This window comes from Zingiber officinale, chromosome 5A, assembly GCF_018446385.1.
Source record: "Zingiber officinale cultivar Zhangliang chromosome 5A, Zo_v1.1, whole genome shotgun sequence".
In the NCBI taxonomy this organism is placed as follows: domain Eukaryota; kingdom Viridiplantae; phylum Streptophyta; class Magnoliopsida; order Zingiberales; family Zingiberaceae; genus Zingiber; species Zingiber officinale.
Genome location: NC_055994.1, coordinates 2,298,441 through 2,323,350, shown reverse-complemented (window position 1 = coordinate 2,323,350; position 24,910 = coordinate 2,298,441). Strand labels below are relative to the sequence as shown.

Genomic DNA, 24,910 nt, shown 5'->3' with positions numbered 1-24,910 from the left:
CCGAAAAATTCCCAGAAAATTTCTAAAAATTCTGAAAAAATTTTATAAGGCTATTTCTCAAATAACCCTATTATTTAAATTTCCGATATCTCACACTAAAAGAAAAGAAAAAAGTTTTAAAATGCTTTGAAAATCGGTTAAGAAATTTCAGAGCTAACCTAGCTCTGATACCAATTGATAGATCATTTGAAGCGAAAGAGGGGGGGGGGGGGTGAATATCGCGTGTTTTAAAACTATTCTTTTCTTTTATATCAAAGTCATGCACAGTCGAAAGTAAAAAGAGACAGATTGTTTACTTCGTTCAGAGTCTAGCTCGACTCCTACTCGAAGGCTCGTGGTCCTTGACCGCACCGGTGAGCAAACCACTATAACTCTTCTTTCTGAAATTCTTCGGAAAGAAGCAGATCATACAATGGAGCAAGATAGTAACACCCTACTATCTTGCTTAAATGAATTACAAATACAAGCTTAAAATAAATTTTACCGACAAATAAAATGGAGATGTAGCTTAGGTCGGCACTTCCAGATGATGTAGCTTGCTGCACAGATGAAGACGAGATGATTGCAGAGCAGAAATTTTGATCAGAAAAGTTCTTACTGGCCTTTGACTTCGAGCCTCAATTTATAGGTATGATGGATGTTCGGTCGACCGATCCCTCTGTTCGGTCGACCGAACCAGCTCTGATCCCTTCCAGCTGGAGTCTAACGTCGGCTCGATATTCTGCATTAACTGGACTTCAATGGTTCGGTCGACCGATCCCTCTGTTCGGTCGACCGAACAGGCTCCTTCCCTGTTCGTCGAGATTTACCGTGATATGCATTTACTGCGCCTTTAATATTGATGGTTCGGTCGACCGATCAGTGTATTTTCTTTCTGCATCTGATCGTTGCTGATTAAACTGATCTGTGCTGAGTCATCTTGGTTCGGTCGACCGATCCTCTTGTTCGATCGACCGATCCGGCCAAACCTGCAACACAGTATTAAGCAAAGTATCCCTGCAACACAAAGGTTAGCACATTAATATATAATGCATGAGTATGACAGTTAGGACTGTCTTGATCTCAACTTGGAAACCTTCCCGGTTTCTTTAGTTGGATCAGCGACCTTAGGTTGTTCTCTTTAGGAACTCGACCTCACTATCGCTCTTCCAGTTGCATACCTCAACTTACTTGCTAAACATGATCCTCCAGACATGCTTGGTCTTTTGTCTGCTCAGTGTCTGATCGCCTGATCCACTAAGACTTTTCCTGCAATACCATATTAGCCAATAGCAATAATAGTAATACAGAAAACAATGATAAACCTAAACCTAGATTTACCGAGATCCGCTGGTCCGGTCGACTGCTCCGATTAACCTTGCTTGGAGTTCACTCCTCCAAGACTTCTCGTTACCTAAGGTTATCACCCCCTAGGATTTTCTCCACTTGGCTTCACTCACCAAGACTCAGTATTCAGCTACCCAGGGATCAAGTCCTCCAGACCTATCCACCTAGCTTCCACGATATACCGAGATTTCCCTTACCTAGCCTACAATTAGGACTCAGTATTCGGCTACCCAGGGATCAAGTCCTCCAGACCTATCCACCTGGCTTCCACGATATACCAAGATTTCCCTCCTTGCCTAGCCTCCAACTAGGACTTCCCTTGCCTAGCCTACAACTAGGACTTCCCTAGATCAAGCTCCATACATACTTAAGCATACTTAAACATATTTGTCTGACATTAAAACCTTGGAGGTCGATTGCACCAACAATGCCATCGCTTCTATCTTGCTTCCTTTTATGTTGCACCTCTGGTCCTCAAGATAGCACCATGCATAGCAAGGAGACGAGTCGCAACAAAATAAAATTTTACATTTATCGATTCTATATTCCACAAGGGAATGTACATGTAATCTAGATCGAATAGAATGTAGAATCCTAAAACTAATACAGCTCCTGCTATATTTAATAATTACAATCATGCACACACATAAAATGCCCTCGACATGCTCGAGGGTCCAATCACACACAAACATAATAGGGTCATAATAGTTGGAACTAGGATGCCTGCAACTACAGAGTTAATCTATTTGCACATCCTACTATTATCCTACCTAAATTTATATATGAACAGTGCAGAATTTAACTGAAAACCAAACACACAGAGGTAGAAAACTAGCTCTGATACCAATTGTTGGTCGTTACTTGGAATACTGTTCTGCTTCCCCTATACAAAAATTTGTATAAGCACAGAATTTTCCTAACAACCTATGTGTTCCTCATGAGTTAAACTTGAATTGGAAACGAAACTTAACATTTTTACTTCAAATTCAACTCATGTGTTCTTCAGTAGTTAAAACTTGGATTGCAAACGAAACTTAACATTATTAATCCAAGTTCATCCCATGTTATAGAAGTTGATTAAATATCTATTTTAAGGATTGACTTCCAGGTTAAACATGATGAGGCACTCGGCCTTCTTGGGTATGGGATCATCCACCACTTCCTAGACAAAGCCTTTCAAAGAAATTCAGTATTTAAACTTCTTACAATAACCCTAGGTTTAACTACAGAGACTTCAATAGAAGCACAAGATCAAAACACTAAATCGAAACACGAAATCGCTAGCCTCTTGTGTAAGTATTTCAGGATCCATACAAAGGAAAACTAGTTTCGCTGCGGAATTAAGAACTAGTTATACCTTTCTTTGTAAACAAAGACCTCTTGATCTTCTGCTGTATTCCTCTCCTTCTCTTGGACGTCGTGTGGGTGACGATCTACCATGATGAAATCCACCCGAACCACTTCTTCTCCTCCAAGAAATTCCGGCCACCAAGGAATGCCAAAATAGGAAACTTTCTTCTCTTCTTCTTCCTCTCAAGCAACCGGCCACAAAGTGATCCTTCTTTTCTTTCAAGTTTCGGCCACCAAGAAGAGATGGGTGTCGGCCTTAGAAAAAAGAAAGGGAGAGAAGAAACAAGGTGCCGGCAGCCTTAGGAAGAGGAAAGGGAGAGAGGTCGGCCACCAAGGAAAAGAGAGGAGAGAAATTGTAGAGATATGTGTGTATTTCATAAGGCACCCTCTACCTCTCTTTTATAATCTTTGGTCATGTCAAAAAAGGAAATTTTAATAATAATTAAAATCTCTCTTTTAAATTTCCTATTATGATGGCTATAAAAGGAAAATTTTAAAATTAATCTCTCTCTTTTAAACAATGTAGAAAGCTACAAAAAGGAAAGATTAAAATTAAAACTTCTCTTTTAAATCATGGTTACAAAAAAGGAAAGTTTTGTCAAAATTAAAATCTCTCTTTTTAAACATTATAGATAACTACAAAAAAGGAAAGATTAAAATCTCTCTTTTAAACCTTTGTAGATAGCTATAAAAGGAAAGATTTTAAAATTTAAAACTTTCTTTTAAAACCATGTGGATGACTATAAAAGGAAAGATTTTAACAAAAAAAATAAAATCTCTCCTTTTAATCCTATGTGATCGGCCCCTTGCTTGGGCACTAAGCTTGGTCGGCCACCTCTTGGGCTCCAAGCTAATGCTTGGCCAGCCCCCTTGCACCAAGCATGGATGTGTCCGACCCATTACTTGGGTAAGAAGTGGATTTTGTGGATATAAGGCTTTATAGAGGCTACAACAGGGACCGAGAGGAGGAATTGATTTTGGTCTCCCGATGACCTTGAGCTTTCTATGTTCGCCCCGAACACCCAACTCAAGTTTATCAATAATAACTCATACCCACTAAAGAGTTATTATTGAACTATCGCACCAATCCCAAATTACATTATGGGCTCCTTCTTTTATGAGTGCATTAATCTCCCTATGTTTAAGATATCGAATGTCCATTAATTAAACGAGTCACTGACAACCCACTTAATTAATATCTAGCTCCAAGAGTAGTACCGCTCAACTTCATTGTCATGTCGGACTAAGTCCACTTGTAGGGTTTACATGACAATCCTTATGAGCTCCTCAAGGGGACATCATCAACCTAGATTACTAGGACACAGTTTTCTTCTATAATTAACAACACACTATATAAATAATATTATTTCCCAACTTATCGGGCCTATTGACCCAACTAAATAAATTTCACCCATTGATAAATTAAAAAAATAAATAGTAAGTATATATGCTTGTTATTATATCGGGATTAAGAGCACATACTTCCAAAATAACAGAGGCCCTGTTTTTTTATGCAGTCAGTATAAAATAACAACCTCAAATGGTCCTGCTCAATACACACATAGTATACTAGTGTAATTTTATAGTCAAGATAAACTAGTCCAAATTACACTACAACCATTCCAATGGTTTATCCCAATCTATCTTGGTTGTGAGCTACTATTTATAATTTATAAGGGACTGATAACATGATCTTCTGTGTGACACCACACACTATGTTATATAAATTAAATGGACAACTGTACTTAACTAAATGCAGACATTCGACCAATGTGATTCTTATTACAAAATAAATGTTCATTCAATAAATGTTCAAACAAAAAGTTAGGCTTTTAGTATACATCCTAACAAAGATACTGTGTCAGGGACACTTTACTGACAAGTCTTTTCAAGGAAAGCTTTGAGAAGCATGCACGCGCGCTATCGGAACTCTATATAGAGGAGGGGTCCAAACATCGGCGGAGGTATGCAATATTCACGGTTTACGCTACAGTGTTCTTGTTGCTCCGTCTTATTCTTCATTGTCGGTGACTGCGTTGAGTGTAGAGGTCTAACGCCGGGACTCTTTCCTCGATTCGGCACTGACGTAGTCTGTGTTGCAGGTCTGAGTGGAGTTCACAAGAGGTCAGCGGGAGCGTCACATCCCCAACTTTCCGTCTCTTCGACTTTCCGACAGGATCATATAGTTTAAAAATATTATTATCATTTAACTAAAAATTAAATTTAAAAATAATTATTCATTAAACACTTAAATTTTATCCTATATTAATTTTTAGCTTCTATTTCTAAACCCTGGTATTTTAATTTTACATTAACTTCAAAATAATCACTTTAAAATAAGAAAACTCTCCGAAATACTCCATATTCTCCGTATGGCAAGCAGGCTCCACGAGGGAAAGAGAAGTGACCCACTCCGCCACGTGGTACAACGTTATAAATTAGTAATAATTTGATAAAAATAAAGTGGATAAATTTAGTATGAGTCGAAATTTATCAGTTTTTTTAAAAAAATTATTATAACATTTAAATTTTACTATTATCGAGTTGACAATTTATTAGATTTAGTCAACCTCGGGGCCTAGACTTAAACCCTAGAGCTGTCCTGTGGTTCTCAATCTCATCAACGCGCCGTGTTGGATCCGGCTGCGAACCACTGGGCGAGAAGCATTGGAGAGGATCTCGAGAGCCCAGGTGCCGCTCTGCGCTACCTCTTCTTCCCCATTCCTTGATTTCCTGACGCCTTTCATTTTCCAGGCATGGTGCCAAATCATGGATCCATTGGGCTTCGTGCTCTAATCTGCGCGCTGCTGTCCATCTGCGCGGCCGCCAGCATCCGGCCGATCTCCGATGCTCATAGATCTGCTGCGCTTGATTTGTTCGTCCCCAGTGGTGGATTGTTTCAGAGGTTAGTTGGTCGGTCTCGTCACATTTTAAGAACACGCCAGATATTTAGTTCTGATCGGCGTTTCCTCTTGATCGGAGTTGGGCGTCGTGCATCGATCTGAGATAAATTCACGCTTGGAATGCTGTGTTTCCTGAGGCACGGATAACACTGTTTGATTTGACTTGGCGTTTATTTCTCTTGAGAACTTAGAATTTTCCTTAGTTTCCGTCATTTGTACTGAACTGATACTCAAGTGGGGAAGAAAAAGGAGCAGGAGAGTATCTGAAAATGAGGATATATATAGAATTCTAAAATAAGACAGCGGGAGATTGCCTCCCCTATGTTTGTTGGACCAATTGCAGAAAAACCTTCCTTTCTTCCAAAGCTTTTCTCTTTTGGGCAAAAAGATTAAAATAAATTTATGTTTCTCTACGTTGTTAGGAAATCTAAGCAATAATTGGTAACTGAATCTCTTCACTTCCCTTTTATTTTTGTTCATTAATAATCTTCTATCCTTAAGTTAAGTGTCTTGGGTTGAGATTTGATCCTAAGTGAATTTGAAATGAGGTCAGGAATGTATTATGTTTGATCTGAGCTAATATCTTTATTGTCTGTGACATATAGAACTCATTGTCGTTGTGGAGAAAATTCTCATTGCATTAACTAGATCATTAAATATCTGATTAAGATGCAGGTAAATTTTCATTTCAGTTTTAGTTGATTGCTAGGAATGTAGTTCCTTGGTTGATTCCAGTTAATAATTGCCATTGTTGATTACTGTCTAATTTCTTGTGCCATTATCACTGGCTTGTTTACAAGTCAAGGATGGAGTATTCATTTGTCCTTTGGAAAAAAATAAAAAAAAAAGGCAGTCCGGTGCACGAAGCTCCCGGCATGCAGGGTCCCGGGGAATGATCCATTGTACACAGCCTTACCCTACTTTTTGCAAGAGGCTATTTTTAGGATTCGAACCCGTGACCTTTTGGTCACATGGCAACAACTTTACCGTTGCGCCAAGGCTCCCCTTCGTCCTCGGGAAAAAAAAAGGTTTGAAAATTGAAAATAATAGTGTAGGTTTCCTTTGGACTCAAAATGTCATTGTTATGCTAAATTTTCAGAAAGATACTCTCTTCTACACTTTATGATTTTTATCTTATCGTCCATATGCATGCATACTCAGTGACTGACCCATAAGATTGGGTGTCAACATCCCTAATTCAACCCATTTCTTAGTCCATTTGGTTTGAGTTGTTTCTTGCATATCCTTTTTATTTTTTTTAAAATTCTTTCATTCCTTTTCTATACCTATATTAACATTTTGGTTAATTTCAAAATCATTATCTTTTTTTAGTTTTATACAAGGCTGTTTGATGGAATGTCTCGAAAGTTTATGTTGTTTTTCTTAATTCTCTTAGTCAGCAATAGAATATATCTAACATGCATTTTGACTTGCAGCCTAGAGGAGACTTATGAAGCATTAAGGACGTTTCAGATTCTTGGAGTTGGAAATTTTTCTGACATTGGCCCTGCTACATGCCCAGTTATTATAGACAACCTTACATCACCAGCTTCAAGTCCTAAGGACTTGTTTGATGCAATAAGAGTGAACAGTATCTTAGAATGCCAGATTGGTTCTCAGACTTTTAAGGTACCTAGTTGCTTATGTTCATTGTGATTTTTAAAGTGCAAAGTAACTTTATGAGGGCCCCCTTAATTTTTTTTTATGCTTCTTTCCCTTTTAGGATGTTGCAGAAAAATTTCAAGATTTGATAAAAAGCACAGACAAATTGATGAACTTCTATTACTCCATCCTTGGTTTGCTTCATGTCAAGGTATGACCCTATGGCAATTAGATTACCATCTCTTCTTTACCTTGGTATCTATATATTTCATTTACTTCAGTTTTGTGATAGTGCTACTAATTTATAATTTGATATTCTATTATTTAGTTCTTTGTCTGTTTCCTTTTTACTATCTGGATCCTGTGATATTTTTGGTTCTAAGGCAAAACTCTTATGCAGGCTCAAGGAGTTAGTGTTGTCCTACCTGATGCTGAAGGGGTTTTCTATTCAATCAAGGTGATATAATTTCTTTTTACACACACTTTGATAATTTTCTATTTTTATCTGTTATCTTTGTGAATGACTACTAATGTTAGCAGGCGCTTAGCCAAAATGATGGAAGATGGCAGTATGATAGCAACAATGCTGAATCAAGTACTTGTGCTGCTGGTATTCTCTTTTCTTTTGGTTGATGTCTTATCTTTTCGTACCTTGAATCAGACAATAGTTTTTGAAGGCTTCTATGTTATTTAAAGTATAAATTGAGTTAATTATTCATTCTTGTTCCATCTGATATTGTTGTAGGTATAGCACTTGAGGCACTTGCTGGAGTTGTTTCGTTGGCTGATATAGAGTTGGTTCAATCTAAGGTGATTCCATTATATACAAGATTTATAAACTAAATTTTCGATAGTGATCACAATTCTAATTTTCCTGGCATATCTAATTCTGCTGGACCTAGAATTCATTTTTCATTTATTTCTACCAATAGTTTTTAGTTAATTGAGTTCTTGTATGCCAGATATTCCTGTATCTCTTGATTATGAAGCTGATGAAACTTATCTGGTTATGCTGCTAAGATTGTTTATGGGGGTCAAATTGGAAATCTAGGCAATGTCAATGACCCACTTCTTCCAAGGAAACTCATCCAATCCAGTCGAATGCATTTGAACTGCCCCCAACTAGTGGTCGCCTCCCTCTGATACCTGAACGCGGATCAGTGAGCTTGAACCCATCCGTCTCTCAACCTTTTCTTAGAACTCCTACCATTTTGATAAGAAAATGAAATGATAGTGGTGAATGAAATGAACCTTCTGATAACAAGATATAAATCTAACCTGTTAATCCATTCTTTTAATGTGCCATTTTAAAATTTTATGACCGGGATAAGGGTCACAATGCACTGTAAATCCATGATGTGCAGAGTCACATGATATTTTCAACAGGAATTAAATATATTGAGGTCATTGAGGAAATGAGAAGCATGATATTAGTTTAAGTAGTGCAGCCTTCTCCTTTATGAACTTGGCTGAAGGGAATGTTGAATGTGGTAGGTGAAAGCCTTATTTAGAATATCTTTTACAATATCGTTAATGTTGGCTTTCTGTGTTCTAGAGTGAACTAAAGGTCCATTAATGGTGGATATGGAATGGTAACTGTTTGAAAATTGATAACATGTTTGATATGGATTCATCAAGTTTGCTTCAATCTCTTAATATTATTAAATTCGATCAGCAGGTATACACTATACAATTCTATGATTTATGTTTCTTTACTTTTTGTTTCTCCTTTTGGGAGGCAATAGTAGAAAGATGCAGATGTGAAGACTTGAGTGAAGGTAGAAGGAAAAAACCAAATACTTCTCTAAGAAATTTATACCATCACCCCAACCCTTTTATGAGCAATTTTTATTTGAAGTAACATGACCCTTCAGCGAAAATAGTAGCCTCTTCCACTCATTACTACTGATACTAAGTTCTACAACAGCATACCAAACCTAGTCCATGCCTGCTCCACCGACATTCTATTTTTTGTTTGGATTTGTTCCAATTATTACACAATTCAGAGTCAGCAGTAAATTTGGAATTTGATGCATCTTCACAGAAGAAATTTGAAGTTCCAGACCCCTTTTATTATTTTCTTGAACCTTATATTTCCTATTTTTCTCGACTGATGTTAATTAACAAAATTATTTGATACTTTATCCAAGCATTATCTGAATTTTTTTGACTGTTTTTGGCAGATTGGAACTATTAAACATGATATTGTCAAGCTATTTGATAGCATCAATAGCTATGGTATATATACTAGTTGTTTCTATTTTTTTTTTTTAATCAAATTTCTCCTATGTAATTACTTCCCAGTTTGTTTTTCCTATATACCTGCAATATCCAGTTATCTTCAAATTATAAATGTTCTTTGCTAAGTTTCTTTTTGGATCATATATGAACCTTGGTATTCTTGTTGTAATATAATGTCAAAGAAACATTCAACAAATTGTTCTAGAGAGTGGGTTCGATGCGTTATAAACTATGCTACCTATCAAGGGGAACTATGTGAATTCCCAGGCACCTTCTAAGTTAATTCTTCTGCGTAGTGCAACACAGTCACTTATTTTTGTTTGCATTTTGCTTTTTTGCCTCGGTGCTTTTAATGATTTGATTGCTAAAGAATCTCACCTCTTGTTGACCAATATTACTCTGGGAAATTAAAGGTGAATTCTTGAAGTTTTGATGCTTCTGAGCTAAATTGATAACATTTATCCATCAAAATTGATCAATGACATATAATATTGAAATTAGTTTTTATTTACATGTTTATAATATATCTCAATTAACCACATTGTAACCTGGAGTTGTATTGCATGACTAGAACTAGGAAAGACGTAAGTGCAATATATGTATACATCTCGGTTCTTCAACTTTGATGCCAATTCTCCTTATTGTTGTTAGTTCTCTGATTGGTACTTTCCTATTTCCCTCTCCTCTTTTGATAGCATTTAATCTTCTTCCTGTGATTGGCAAATGAAAATTTAAGCCTGAGTCTTAGGGAAAGAATTGTCCTACCTTGGCTAAATATGGACGATATCAAGTAAAACAAGCCCTACCATAGTCGATATCAACAAACCTATGTTGGCATGGGTAGCACAAACTCATCTATTAGAAGTCAAATGATGAACTATAATGTATGAAAATTTTAGGGGATTATTTTTTTGCTCACAAATTAGATCCAATTTTAAGCCTACAATGTGGGTTGAATAGAGCATCAAAGTTTGATAAGGATTTCCTTTATGAATATGTTGTTTGTGACCAATGATTTTGATGCATAATATGGAGTAGAAAAATCAGAAATAAAGCCGAGGTCTTTGCTATCATGAACAAAGTTTCTAACCTTCATCGATCTTTAGACTTCATAGAACTGAGTGTCTTCTGGCCAATTAAAAATTTCTAATTAAAGAATGGATTCCGCTTATTTTCAGCCAACTCAATTGTGCTTTAAATAAGGGATTTCCAAATAGGAGGTATAATATCTAAATCGACATTTTGATCCCTAGATTGCATCCAAGGAATCTCACTACATTCTTTTTATATACATCTTATGGGCAAGGTGAGCACTGAAAGCTCTATAAATTATGAATTTTACATGCCTGCTGTGCTGCCTCATGTCTTTTCTGTGTTTGTAATAGGGGGAACTTAACAGGACTGTTTCCATGCTGAATTGCTGTATGAGCCAATAATGCTAGATGGTCATCAATGCATCATCATGCAAGATTAGCATTGTTTGGTCCATTAATTTCGTTCGATTAATATATGTTTCTATCATCTTTTGGTTGTATTATTTTTCTCGAGAAAAATCTATGTGCTAGTTATTGTATTGGACTAATGTGATAACAAATTAAGAAGGTCCCTCATGTTGGAAAAATCCAAGCAAAGCCCTAGAAAAACCTTCCAATCTTACCTCTTGATCAATGTTTCAGTTGTTGCATTTGATTCTCTACAACAATTTTTTTAACAAGACATTTTTTCAGTGATATATTTGGGATTTTTCATGTAGCCTTTTATTATTTTTGTTAATGTTGAGAAAGCCTCTTGTATGATTTTTGTTAATGCTGAACAAATGTTAACTGATTGATCTGTTCTGAAATTCTGTCCACTACTTTTCCATCATGTATAATGTATTTTACTACGTGTGTATTATTTGGTGTGCTGTCTATGAGATATGAACTGGACATGATACAGATGATGGAACTTTATATTTTGAAGAAAAGCACATCGATGGTAGTGAATACAAGGGTCCTCTTGCAACAACAGCCTCAGTTGTGCGTGGTGCTAGTGCTTTTGCAGCAATTGTTTCTGAGAAGCTAAATGTATGGTTAATAAACTCCAGAAGCTATAGTTCCTCATTAGCTGAGTGATATAGACATCTGTGTATTATCTTCAAAGCTGAATTTCCATGCAGATTCCTGGTGACAAACTGGTGGGTATAGCGAAGTTTCTTCTTAGTGTTGGAGTTCCCAGTAGCACCAAAGACTTATTCAATCAGATAGATTCACTATCACACATTGAAAACAACAGGTATTATAATAGACTAATTAAAGGCCTGTCCTTATATAACTGTTGTAGTAACTTTGAATATAAATTGATAACTTAAACTATTACAGATTTCCCATTTTATAGGCTAATGTTCTGTTGTACCCGAGCAATCCAATATTGTTCCCTTTTTATAATGCCAATGTTATTTTTATGACTATGTTTCTGATGGTATTATGCTTGATAGAAAATGTTCTGATATCTGAAAGGAAAGATTCATCTACTTTTATACCATTAAGAATTGAAAATGTTAAGAGTTAATAATTATAGATTATTGTTTGAATTATGCCATTAGGTGATTATTAAGGCGTGTTAGTTCGTTGCTCAGTATATTTGATAATAATATTTTTCTTGTTTTTGGGAAAGATCCAGTATCCCTTTGTAAAAAATAAATTTTATTATATGAGGGATCGAAACATGATGGTTATTTTTTTTTTATTTTTTTCATTTCATTTTTTTTTTTTTTGAAAGGAAAATGAAGTAATTGTTGAATCCTTCACATTGCCTAATGAATCCAGAAGAACAAATTATACTAAATGATAAGATGAAGAATCAGGAACTCAGGAATCTTTCTAATGATTGAGAAATTTTCTTATAATGATTATATTAATACGAATCTTGATATGCATTTATTTATGGGCACTTAGTGATCTCAAGCTTGTTATCCTCTTGATTTGGTTTCTTTGCCTACTTTTTTCTACCAAATTGTGAGTTTTCTAAGTGTATACTGGAGACACATGTCAATATTAGGAGGAATATTGCATTGAATAATGGTTATTATAAAAGTGCATGCTGCTTTGCCATAGAGGCTAAAAGAGTACAACAGAGGGAATTACTTTTTAAATGTACTTATGCCTAAACATCTCCTTCAATATTCCCTGAAGAATCTTCTTGTCGCCTCCACTAAACCGAACTACAAGATATTAATTTAAATGCTTATATATTTAACTGGCCGATGGACATGAGCATTGTCCAATTTCTAGCATAGAGGATTTGTTAACTTACTCGATCATTTTTGTTGTATCGATTTTGCCATAACGGGTACTTGTTCAATCTAAATTTCAACAGTTATCTTCATCACTCCTAGCATTAGACTTCTAGGGCGCAATCAATGTAAAAAACATTTATGATTCCTATAACTTCCAATCCTTGTTCTTTGGAGGCATGCCTAATGATGGCGGCAGCAATTTGTCAATGCTCGAGTTTATCTAGGTGGAGGAAAATGATGCAAATAAAAATATATATTGTTAAAATAAATTGATCCTAAAATAAATCAAATCGTTGTCTAAATATTGATTTTATTTTATTTATACTTGAAGGAGTAAATGCTAAACTCAAATCTTGATGGAAAATTCTGGAAGCGAAAGATTTTAGGCTCAGTAGAATAAAGATAAAATATATGGAATTTAAGTTTAGCAATATTACACGTAATGAGATAATTGTTTAGATAGGCGATAACGAGTTGTTTGAAAATGAGAGCTTTAAGCATTTAGGTTCATTTTTGTAAAAGGATGGAGGGATTGAGAGAGACAAGTAGAATGGTTGAAATGGAGGAGAGAGTGGGGTTTTTTATGTGATCATAAAGTAACTCTAAAACTTAAAGGATAGTTTTACAAAATGGCGGTTAGTTGCTATGTTATATGGGATAGCCGCTCGGCCGGGGTAAAGTAACTCTAAAATTTAAAGGATAGTTTTACAAAATGGCGGTTAGTTGCTATGTTATATGGGATAGCCGCTCGGCTGGGGCTCCGCTCCGTCCTTGACCAGGTCCCGTTGCTTGGCCGGGACCCCTCCGCTCTGTCGACTCAATTGCACTTCCTTGCGGTGACTGTGTAATAACATGCCCTCCTCCGTTCGGACAAGCTATCTGGTCTCCTTTGGCGCCCTGCTGCATATCATCCCCAGCTAGATGGGTGGTCTCTGCTCGGACATGTCTCCCGCTGGTCTGACCCGACCGGCTATTGCAATTGTCTTCCGTTAGGCCCCTTGCCGCCTAGGCGTTGACCACCTTGACTTTGACCTCCACCTTGGCAGTTGACCCCGTGCTAGGTGGGCTTCCCTCATCGACGCATCAAGCTCAATGGCGTAGAAGGATCCATATAGCTGACCCCACTTAGTAAGAGAAGAATTGGTTGTTGCTGTATTCTTCAATTTAGTTTTATTGCTTCTAGCAAACTTAGTATAATTTAACTTGAGTCTTATGATGGAAGGTGAACAACCAGCTTCCTAAAACTAATCTGTTAATGTCATCAATAGATGCAAGTTCATTTGGCGCTAGAAAAATGTTTTTCTTCTATAAAACATGGAGTCTTTGGCATCCTATTAGAGATGCATAACTGCTGCCAGCACCTGATTTTACACCATTTTATATTTGTAACATGGATACGAACTCAATCATGTCTTAAAAACTTAAATATATTGTAAATTAATAGTTTCATAAAGGTCTAGAACACAAAGATTCTTGGTACATAAGGATTTGTTGTTCAAGAAGATGTTCGACGTTTTATTTCTCATCACACCAATATCAACGCTGTGGGCATTAATTGTTTGGTGTTGCTTTGGATATTTTCACTTGATCTTGATGGGATTGTGTTCCTTTGTTGCCGAGTTATAACTTTAGTTTATTTTTTTATTCTGTCATGAAATAAAAATTTTAGCAGACAAAAGTAAATATTTTTTTTTGTCTTTCATCTGTTGTAACGATGCATATTCAGGTAGATTACATTTTTATATTCTGTGTATACAAGGAAGTAGTTCTTTGTGTCTTTAGTGATTAATTGGACACTATTTTGGTGCTACAGGATCTCTATTCCTCTTATTCTTTCACTTCCATCCACAGTATTGTCTTTGACTTCAAAAGATCAGCTTGAGGTGATTGATTCTGTTGCGCGAAATTATTTTTACAATTTATTTATTTTCTTTATTTCTGTGATGTGGTATTTAAAGATGTTATCATTATTCCCTTTTTCTGAACCTCCCTAGAATTGTCTTAAGTTGAGTTAGATCCCCTCTCTGTCTGGCCTTCTATAATGTTTGTTTTTAATTTCAAGGAATGGTAAGTCATGCTTGTCTAAACTGTCTATTTTTGCTTTGCGTTTAGTTTTGTCATATATGTTGCTTCATAAGCTTCATAGTATCTCAAAAAGTATGTTGTAAGTTTCACTAATATTTTTTGAAGGTATCATGGCTATTAGTCATTCATTTTGTCTTTGGCAATCCAAATAGTGTTGCACATGTGCTAGATTGTATTGTAGCAGTCTCGGGTTTTATGATTTATTATTCATGATCGGAATGCCTAATGCATTTAAATTACCCAAACATAAACTTATGCTCTTGTCCATACTCTTAAGCTAAGCACTATATCGTTTATGCTTATCTCAGGTTGAGGTGACTACAGTTTTTGGTTCAGCTGCACCTCCACTGACAGTGAATCTTGTACGAGCTTCCAGTTCTGATGTGAAGAACAACCCTATACTTGAAAACCAGGTTACATATTTTTCTTTGTTTTTTTTTAAAATTATTTAACGAGGCCTGATATATCCATTCATAATGGTGTGCTAAACTGAAAATTTTAGCTAAATTCATACAATATCTTTATCTGGAAACTGTAGGAATTACAATTTGACACAGAAAAGAACGTTCATTACTTGGACATCCTACCTCTGAAAATTGACATCGGAAAGTATACACTTGAATTTGAGGTAACCTCATATTAGTTTTTGCTAGGTATGAAGTTTCTTTTTATCATGTACCAATTAGATTTTCTGATTGTGCTGGTTGCAGATTTCACTTCATGACCCAGAGAATTTGAATACATATGCCACTGGAGGGCATGCTCACTCATTGATTTTTCTAACAGGATTGGTCAAAGTAGACAAGTCTCAAATTGGAATTTATGATACTGATAGCGAGTCTTCTGCAAGCATGTTAAAGTAACACCTTCATATCACAAAATATATGTTTAAATATGCTTTTGTCTTTAGCACTCTGGTTGACCTGTGGTTCAAACGTGTAATTAATTCATTTGTTAACAACAATTTTCAACTTTGGGTTATTATTTCTTTTCTTCTTTATTTTATTTAGCTGATTTTCCATGTTAACAATAATTTTATAAGATGAGTTAGAATCGTGCAAGAACATTTGTACTATTCTATGTTTGAACTTTCTCTGAGTTTACTCCTGGATGTGCATTTTGATATGCACTATAGACAATTCATTTTTTTTCCTACTGAATAGAACACATACTCTATCTTTCTTTCCTTCAGATTGGATTTCTTCAAGGATGACAAAATTTCACTAGTGGCAAATCATCTTCAGAAGTTGCACCTAAGTTTCCAACTTTTCACGCCTCTTGGAAACACCATTAAGCCACATCAGGTCAGTTGACAAGGAAATATTATGTATTCATAAGAGAATAATTTTGTTGTAATAATAATAATAATAATATGTGGCTAAACTACTCATAACTCTTTTAAATTCTAAGTTGGTTTATGACTCTCCTTTAGATGATATCCAAATGCAAAATTGAAATATACAATTTTTATATATAATAAGAGCTTTATTTATTGTGTTCTAGTCTGATTGGAAATATTTGGTAACAGGCGTTTTTAAAGCTGAGGCATGAAAGCAAAGTAGAGCATATCTTTGCATTGGAGAGTTCTTCCCGACAGTATAAGATAATACTAGTCAGTTTGTTTCTTCTTGATACAGCTTGAACACTATTGACTCTTAATTTCTTTAATATGGCATGCCATTTTTTTCAAGTTGCTGATAGTTTACATTATGTATCTTTCTGAATTAATTGGTTGTTGATTTAAGTGTATACTGATTAAAGGGTGTGAGCTTTGGATGATAAATTGCACGTTTGTTTATTGTTGGCTGAATAAAACAAAGTACTTGATCTTTATATGCTGTTTGAAATCATTGTCTTAATAGAACAATGAAACTGGAAGCAATTAGATGTTACATCGTTATTGGAAAGCTTCTTATAACCACAATTCTTGCAGGATTTTCTTGCACTCGTCGAAAAATTTTATTACCTCTCAGGTAGATATGACATTGAACTTGCCGTTGGAGATGCAGCTATGGTACAATATTCCTAATACTCCGAGTGATTCTTTATTGATTTAGGTTGTGTAAATCTTTTTTGTTGTTATGCAGGAGAATTCATTCCTCCATGTTCTCGGATACATTGATTTGGACTTGCCAGAACCACCTGAGAGGGCATCACGTCCTCCATCACTCTCTGTCGACCCATACGCAAGATTTGGGCCAAAGCAGGAGATATCACACATATTCCGGGCCCCGGAAACAAGACCACCAAAGGAGCTTTCTCTTGCATTTCTGGCTTTTACCCTTGTACCACTTGGAGGGTTTGTGATAGGGGTGAGCTGTGTCTTATTTGACAATATTATTTCACAAATACTACTTTCAGCATTTCCATGGCAAAAGATGCTAAGTAGACATTTTGGTTTATCAACCACTTTCATTTCTGAAAAGATGATTCAATTTTCCTTCAAATATGGAAGCTGTAATGTTATGGCTATAAGATTTTTGTTTGTTCAGGCTAGAGTGCTAGTTGATGGATTTCATTTTGATGCTCAAACTAAAGCAACCTTCATAAGTCATTGTTTTGTTTCTCTTTACACATTGCATTGCTTGTAGACACATCTGAATTGGATGTTTTTGCTGTTGCTGTTATTCACTTGTTATTTATCAATCCTATGATTATCAGTTATCAATGTCTATTTTGGTATCTGTGCAGTTGCTAACTTTGGGAGTAAATTTGAAGAGCTTCCCTTCCTCATCTGTCCATGCCTTGTTCTCCCTACTCTTTCATGCTGGCATTGCTGCTATTCTACTGCTCTACGTCCTTTTCTGGTTGAAGGTGCTCTAATTTTTTCCCCCGTTTCAGTTTTATTATGATCTGCATTTGTCGACCTCTAATTGTTAGCTGTCTTTCTGCAACAGTTGGATCTCTTCACAACTCTGAAGGTCCTTGGCCTTATTGGAGTTTTCCTCATCTTTGTGGGTCATAGGACTCTCTCCTGCCTTGCTTCAACATCAGCGGGGAAGGTGAAGACTAATTAATGGTAACGCAAGTGCTGAGAGCTGCATCATTAGTTAAGATGCCATACATGATCATGCACTTGAAATTATTTAGACATCACCATTGCTCTGGTAAACTGAAAATATGACAATTTTAGCTTTTGGATTATCGAGCAATCCGCAGGCTGACTGTTTTTTTAGGATGTGGCAGTAAATTTTGTTTTATTATGGAATTATGATTGCATACGGATCTGTGTTCCTTGAGTTTAATTTCGTTGTCACTGATTGTATTTATGTTTTTCGAATATTGTATTATCATCCTCAAATTAGTTTGCTGAAATGCGTAGTTGGATCTTATAGTCGTTTTATACACGGCATTAAAAAAACTATGAATGCTAATCACTAAGTGAGACAATTATGTATATGCCATTAAGATTCCGCACTAACTTACATTTGGATTATTGATGCAGATTGTTACATTAGTAGGCCAAATTGGAGGACTAAACAAAAATGAATTGATGTATAAATAGGTAAATAAAATTAAGGCAGATGAATCTATTGATAGATTTCAAGTTTAATTAGTATCAGACAAGTATTTAATGATACTAGCTAGTAACATGAAACAAAATTGTAATTTCTCAATCCAGTGACGAACCAGCACTAGCATTGAATATTTTTTTTTTAATGTAGATTAAACATAAACACGCGCAGAACTTATTTAGCTTCACTCATTATTAGTCCAAATGAGAATGAGATATCTTCACCAAGTAGCACAGGAAGGTTTAAAGGGAGGCAAATCGTCGTTCAGCTCTTGGAATCCCATTGATTCACCAGCATCCATTGTTCTCTAGTATTATTATTATTATTATTATTTTTAAAAATTTTTTGACAGTAATAAAAAGTGATTCGTTCATCAACACATCCATTAATTCATCCTAAGTCAACATAGAAAAGGTAAATCATAGATGACTGTTAGTCTTGAACAGTTGAATAACGCATGAGGATAATATACACCCGACTATTAATCGAGATTTGACCTTAAATCTCATAATTTATAAGATAACATTTCTATAACATATATGAATTATTTCCATAAATTTGGCCGATCTATATTTAGTGACTCTACTGTGATGGTATATGTAATTGGGTGTAACTATTCCCCATTTCTTAACTATGCTTTCAGATTTGACAACGTAAAATTTTCATAAAACGATTTTCAGGTATATAAAAATACTTCTTTTTGTTTTTTTTTTTTTTTGCAAATCTGTTAATTCCATTTAATTTGGATAACTTAAAGAAGCCTAGAAGATTTTCAACATTGTCTCTCTTACGAGTTCTACTCTTGAAATCGGAGGCGTCGTCGGCCGACGGCTGGCCGGTGCCGATCAACGAGCCGCGGACGCCTGAAGGTCGCTGCCTCCACCGCCGCTGCTCTCAGAAAAGTTCCTGCTTGCCGCCGTGTAATGCCGTCGCTGGTGGAGGCTGGGCCGGTTGAGCGTCAAACAGAGCAGAGAGGTCGGCCATCCCCGGCGATGATTGCAGGTCCAGCACAGAGAAGGCAGACGGGGGCGTCGCCAGCTGCGGGGACGAAGTGGAAGGCGAAGGCGACGGCGAAGGCATTGCGGCCAAGTGAGCTTGCAAGTAAGCCAGCTCTGCTTGTAGGTTGCCCACCTATATAAATATAATCCAAAGAGCTAGCCAAATTTAAAGTCGAAGAGAATTTCTCTGTTTTAAATTAAAGATGCGGCACGGAATCTGAGCTGGATCATCACCTGCTGCTGGAGGGCGAAGATGCGGGCGACGCAGCCGTAGACAGGGTCGCGGAGGCGCGCATGGGCCTCGAAGCAGACGGTGATGACGGCGTCGAGGCGCTTGTGGACGGGGACGTGGAGGAGCAGCTTGGAGACGTTGCTGGCGCCGAACACCTTGTGCACCGCCGCGAAGTGCGCCGCTCCCTGCTCCGAGTCGAAGTAAGGCGCGAAGATGCACCCGCTCACGCACTTCCTCCTCAGAAACTTGCAGGCCCCGCACGGCCCACCGCCCCCCAACGCTCGCCCTCCTCCTCCTCCTCCTCCGCCGCCGCCGCCGACGCTGCCTCCGGCACTGCAACTCATGTCACCGGCCACCTCGTAGTCGTAGATGAAAGGAAGATGACGATGATGAAGAAGTGAAATGAATTAATGGCGTATGTGGGAGGTGGAGGATTTTGTCTTATCGGTGGAAGGTGGGTCGCATTGGAGTTACAATTTGATGCTTGTTTGCTTCTGTATTTATGTCTTCAAAGCCACGCCAAGCAGCAGCCAAGCCAAGCCAAGCCAAGCTTCTTCTTTCTCTCAGTCCCTGTCTCTCTCTCTCTATCTCTTTCTCTCTACACCCACATTTATTAGCAGATTGCGTGAAGCAAGAACATATGGAAATGCAACATGGAAACACAATTCAATCTCTTCTTTTTTTGTTGCGATTGCTTCTGTCACTGAATACATGAAGGAGCACACTGCGTGCTCTGTTCTAAGTCTCTGCTTCTCAATTAATCGGACATGAAGGTGCATGTCCGCGTCCATGTCTCTCTCCCTCTCTCTCTCTCTCTCTCAGTGTGGTGGACGCGTAGAAGGTAAAGGCAGCAAGCTTCGACTTACACTGCATGTCTACGTTAATGACCCAATTAAATGGCATATGTTTCTGCTCCACGAACTAATTAATGCACGCACTACCTCCCAAGATGAAAATGCATAAGGACATCTCCATAGTTATAATCCCAATATTTTCTAAAATGAATTTTGTTTTATAATCTCAATATATCACATTAATAATATAAAAATTTATTAAAATATCTCTAATGATTAGAATTCTAAATAAGTATTTTTATGATTCAATTCATAGCATGAGTTATATGATTTCATGTATATTACATTAATTTTGAATCCATATCAGCTTTCTTAAATATAGATTATATCTTAAATTTTACATTTTAGGTAAAAAAAGATTTTAGCATCAGCAAATTCATTTTCTAAAAATTTAAAAAAATATATATTACATGTGAATAAAGTGGGTAATAAAAAGTAGATATTATATAAGAAAAAGAAAAAATAATTTTAAAAAAAAGTGAGAGAGAAGAAAATAATAAAAAAATAAAGATAATACAAATTTTAACATACCTGATATAGTGTAGTGAAAAATAATTGTCTAAATTTGATAAAGTAAATAATTTAGTTTAAATTTTAAAAATATTATAAAAAAACGGATTACAAACCTCAAATCTCATTATTGTCTATAATGGTTCAAAATTTTATATTTATTTATTTTTTAAATTTTATAAATCTCTCATAAACCTCTAGATGCCCCAATGAGAATGACATGAGAAGAATTGCAATTCTATGTTGTCGTTCGGAGAAGAAAAAGTAAAACTGATATATGATGTATTTAAGAGTGATATTTTTACTATAAATTATATATTTTAGATAGAAAAATTGATATAAATACTTTTACATTCTGCAAGGCCTTGGACGTGCGATCCGCCTTGCGATCCATCACCCAAGCTCTACTTTCATTACTACCATATAGAATGCAACTGTACTATGAGTCCTTAGATATATATCTAGGGTTTGAATTTCATTCATAACACATTATACCTGTGTAAAATTTTCGTGGGTATTGATTAATTTTTTAATTATATAAAAAAGGCACTTTAAGTTTTACGCACACATCACGTTAAGATTTATGCGTGAAATGGACAGGGGCACTTGGCGTGCGTGAATCTTGAAGGATGCGCCCCTACACGCACAGATCATGCCAAGTTTTATGTGCAACGTGAATAACCTTTTTATTCAATCATCGGCATACTGCCATTGCGCGATAATTCTATCCATGATTAAAAAGGTACTTTCTTTTCGCATCATCTTGTACATTGTAGTTTGTAGATCATTTTTTTCATTTGCGATTCCTATTATATTTTTATATCTGAAATGTAAATATGTATATCTTTTTGAAAAAAAGGCACCTCAGACATTCCACACGTTCAATCTCATAGCCATCCCATAACCATATGTAGGGTATTTTCATCTATATCATCGAGAATCGACTTTTATCCATTATATTTCTATAAATTTATCATGTGGTGATTAACTCAACTAAGGTGGTAAATGAATCGAATATTCATGAACAATATTCGTGAATCATGTTCATTAATAAAACTCTTATTAATATGTTAAATAAATAAATAAATTTGAATTATCAAATTCAATAATTAATCAAACAAGGAAAAATTTTAAACAATAAAAAAAATTGAATTAAGAACTCGATAATATCTAAACTAACCAAGTTCAAGCCAAACTTGATTCGAAAACTCGATAACACCTAAACAATCATGCTCAACAAAAATAAATCAAGTTAAGCTTGAATAATTATTTCAAAAATTTGATTTATTTTAGATTCGATTTAGCTTGACTTGATTATCTTATCAAATAAATTTGAATCCTCTATAATTTAATTCTGGACTTATTTACATTCCTAAATTTAGCTATACCCTGGGGCAAAATGTAAATATATATTAATCTATATGATGCAGGTCGTCACCTTCACTTGATGTCCAACCGCATCTTTTTCTACATGTTCGAATCTGATAGTCTTCACGTCTACTCCGTGCTGTAGTCAGCATTTTCAATGGGGCAAATTTAATAAATTAAAAAAATAATGCAATACAAAATCGAATTATCTAATTCTAAAAACTCGAAAATGCTTTAAAAAAATATAGGTTGAAAATTTTTAAAAATTTCAAATTTGAGAGTTGAAAATGAAGTTAAATTCAAAAATTTCAAACTAAGCTCTTAATTTTAATTAACACAAACTATCTATCAATTACAGAGTTTATCTATAACTCAAAATTAAAAAATCATTTATTTATGATCCCACTTCTTTATAATATTTAGCATTCATATATATGAAACTTCTGTTTTGATCTAAATAACTATCATAGTAATCTAATAAAATACAGTTTATATTTTACAATTTTTCTTTAATTAATGAAACATGAAATATAACAAAAGAATAACTTACTCCTCTTATTATTATGGTTGGATAAAGGGAAAAAGAACTGCTGGTAAAAAGATGCTCTATGGAAAAATAAAAAGAAGACTATTACTTTTGAGAAAAATAAAACAGAAAAGGGAAGATAGGGAAAAAGAAATAAAAGATGTTTACCTTCTTCGTTATCAACCTTGATTAGCTTTGGTGAGCTCCATAATGATACAAAGAGAGCAAGGTAAAGTAAAATAGGGTTATTCTTGCGGGGCCAACAAAATCCTAGAAAACATGATAGGAGGAAAAAGATGTGAGGGCCGAAGGCTGCTCTTGTTGCTAGAAGACGGCAACAGTTGATGTTGTATTTTTAGCTTGTTGGAGAAGAGAAATGAGAAGAAAATAGAGTTCTTGTGTTTGAGAAGAGGAGAGGAAAAAACTGAAGATTTATTGCCATTGGAGAATAGGAGAAGAAGGAAATGAGGAAAAAGAAAAAGGGAAAAATAAAAGAGAGAAATGGGCAAAGACATGGCGGGGGCTCCTACGTAGGAAGAAAAAGGAAAAAAAAGATTTTTATCAAAAATATCCTAATTCATTTTGAATTGATCGAACTTGCTTAAACATTAAACTTGATTCGACCATAATTTGGTCAAATCAACTCCAAATCAATCTTGGTTTGAACCAACATAATCCTTTTCTCCATACCTATAAACTTATTGGATTTAGTTCGAACCTTATCCTATTTTAATTTAGTGTCCTTCGTATTCTTTGATTTAATTCATCCATTTATTATTATATATTTTATTTTTAAATTTTAATACTTAACATTTCAAGTTGTGATATTTACTTGTAAAAATGACACAAATGGATAAATTAGGGAGAGGGCTTTCCAAATATATAGTCAAATTCAATTTTTTAGCGATGAGGTGGTGAATTAACTAGTTAAAGTGACGAACATGCCACTACGTCTACTCTAGCAAGCTGCTCTGAAACCTACATGCTAATGGCTTTCATTCTCCTTTACCTGAACGAGTACTTCATTCGAGCAGGCCCTTCACCTACATGTTAACACCGATCATCGGGGGTTGGCCTAGCCGACATAATCCCTTTGATGGTCAAGTCAGCTAGAGTTGAAATAAAGGAAATGTAAAGCTCTCGAGAGGAGAGAAGAATCAAAAGAAAGTGTAATGACTTCTTCCAGAGCGAAGGTCTTGAGGATTAAAGAAAATATACAATAAGTTGTTATCAATAACATCTTTTTCTCTCCTTCATATATTATCATTGATTGAGGAGTAATCAAAGAATGTCACATGGATAAGCGAGGTTAGTAATCTTGTTGACGTGGGAGTTCAAGTCAAGGAAAAATCACGCCGACCTTGACTCCTTGACGCTCCCTCGACTCCTTAGTGTTCCCGACTCCTTGACGCCCCCAACTTCGTAGTGCCCCCATCTCCTTGGCGCTGGTCCCTTTGGCGCCTCAAATTGGGATTTCAAACTATTTCAAGTGTTGGAATTAAAAGAATTCATATATTTCCATAATGATTTGATATTATCCACTTTAGGGCTAAGCTCTTATGGTTTTATTTTTGGGCACTACCCAAAATGCGGCATTCCAATGAAGATATCTTTATCCCTTTTAAACCTATAATCTTTTTCATTTCTTTCCAATATGAAACTTTGAATGTATTCCCAACAATCCTCTCGTCAAATGAATGATCACTATTACTCTCGTGGTCCGGGCCTCCCCGTAAGTATCTGATCACTCTTGACTTACTTCAGGCCTCCTCACAAGCATCCAGTTATTCTTAACCTACTCCGGGTCTCCCCTCAAGTTTGTTAGATTTCACATAGTATTTTTTTTTAAAAAAAAATTGATAAAAAAATCAAACTGATTTATTTCGTACCCTTCGCTCAATGAGACAATGGGTCATGTGAGACTTTGATTATATTTCCAACATTAGAAAAAGAATAATGCTTGCATGGATATAGAGATTTTGGACTATTTAAGAAAAAGGATAATGATCGCATGAATATCAAAATTTAAGACTATTTCAAGAAGTGAATAACAAATTGCACGGATTTCGGAATGCATAGAGAACATAGGAATCAATCATCGCTCTATAAAAGGTAGCCTGCTC

The 24,910-nt window shown here is 35.7% G+C and overlaps 1 protein-coding gene and 1 pseudogene across 1 annotated transcript; one reads left to right on the top strand and one right to left on the bottom strand.

Annotated features, from left to right (window-relative positions):
• The first annotated feature begins 5,228 nt into the window (after window positions 1–5,228).
• Window positions 5,229–18,116, top strand: LOC121979273 (dolichyl-diphosphooligosaccharide--protein glycosyltransferase subunit 2-like). The gene is made up of 20 exons (XM_042531239.1): window positions 5,229–5,367; window positions 5,431–5,581; window positions 7,016–7,208; window positions 7,303–7,392; window positions 7,582–7,638; window positions 7,722–7,791; window positions 7,927–7,991; window positions 9,365–9,419; window positions 11,361–11,488; window positions 11,581–11,696; window positions 14,513–14,582; window positions 15,093–15,197; window positions 15,323–15,412; window positions 15,495–15,643; window positions 15,977–16,088; window positions 16,313–16,396; window positions 16,718–16,798; window positions 16,872–17,096; window positions 17,476–17,598; window positions 17,682–18,116. Exons 2-20 carry the CDS (start codon window positions 5,433–5,435, stop codon window positions 17,799–17,801), a joined length of 2,082 nt encoding a protein of 693 aa, XP_042387173.1. The 5' UTR covers window positions 5,229–5,367; window positions 5,431–5,432; the 3' UTR covers window positions 17,802–18,116.
• A 924-nt stretch (window positions 18,117–19,040) lies between these two features.
• LOC121982572 lies at window positions 19,041–19,899 on the bottom strand (annotated as a pseudogene).
• Between the last annotated feature and the right edge of the window lie 5,011 nt (window positions 19,900–24,910).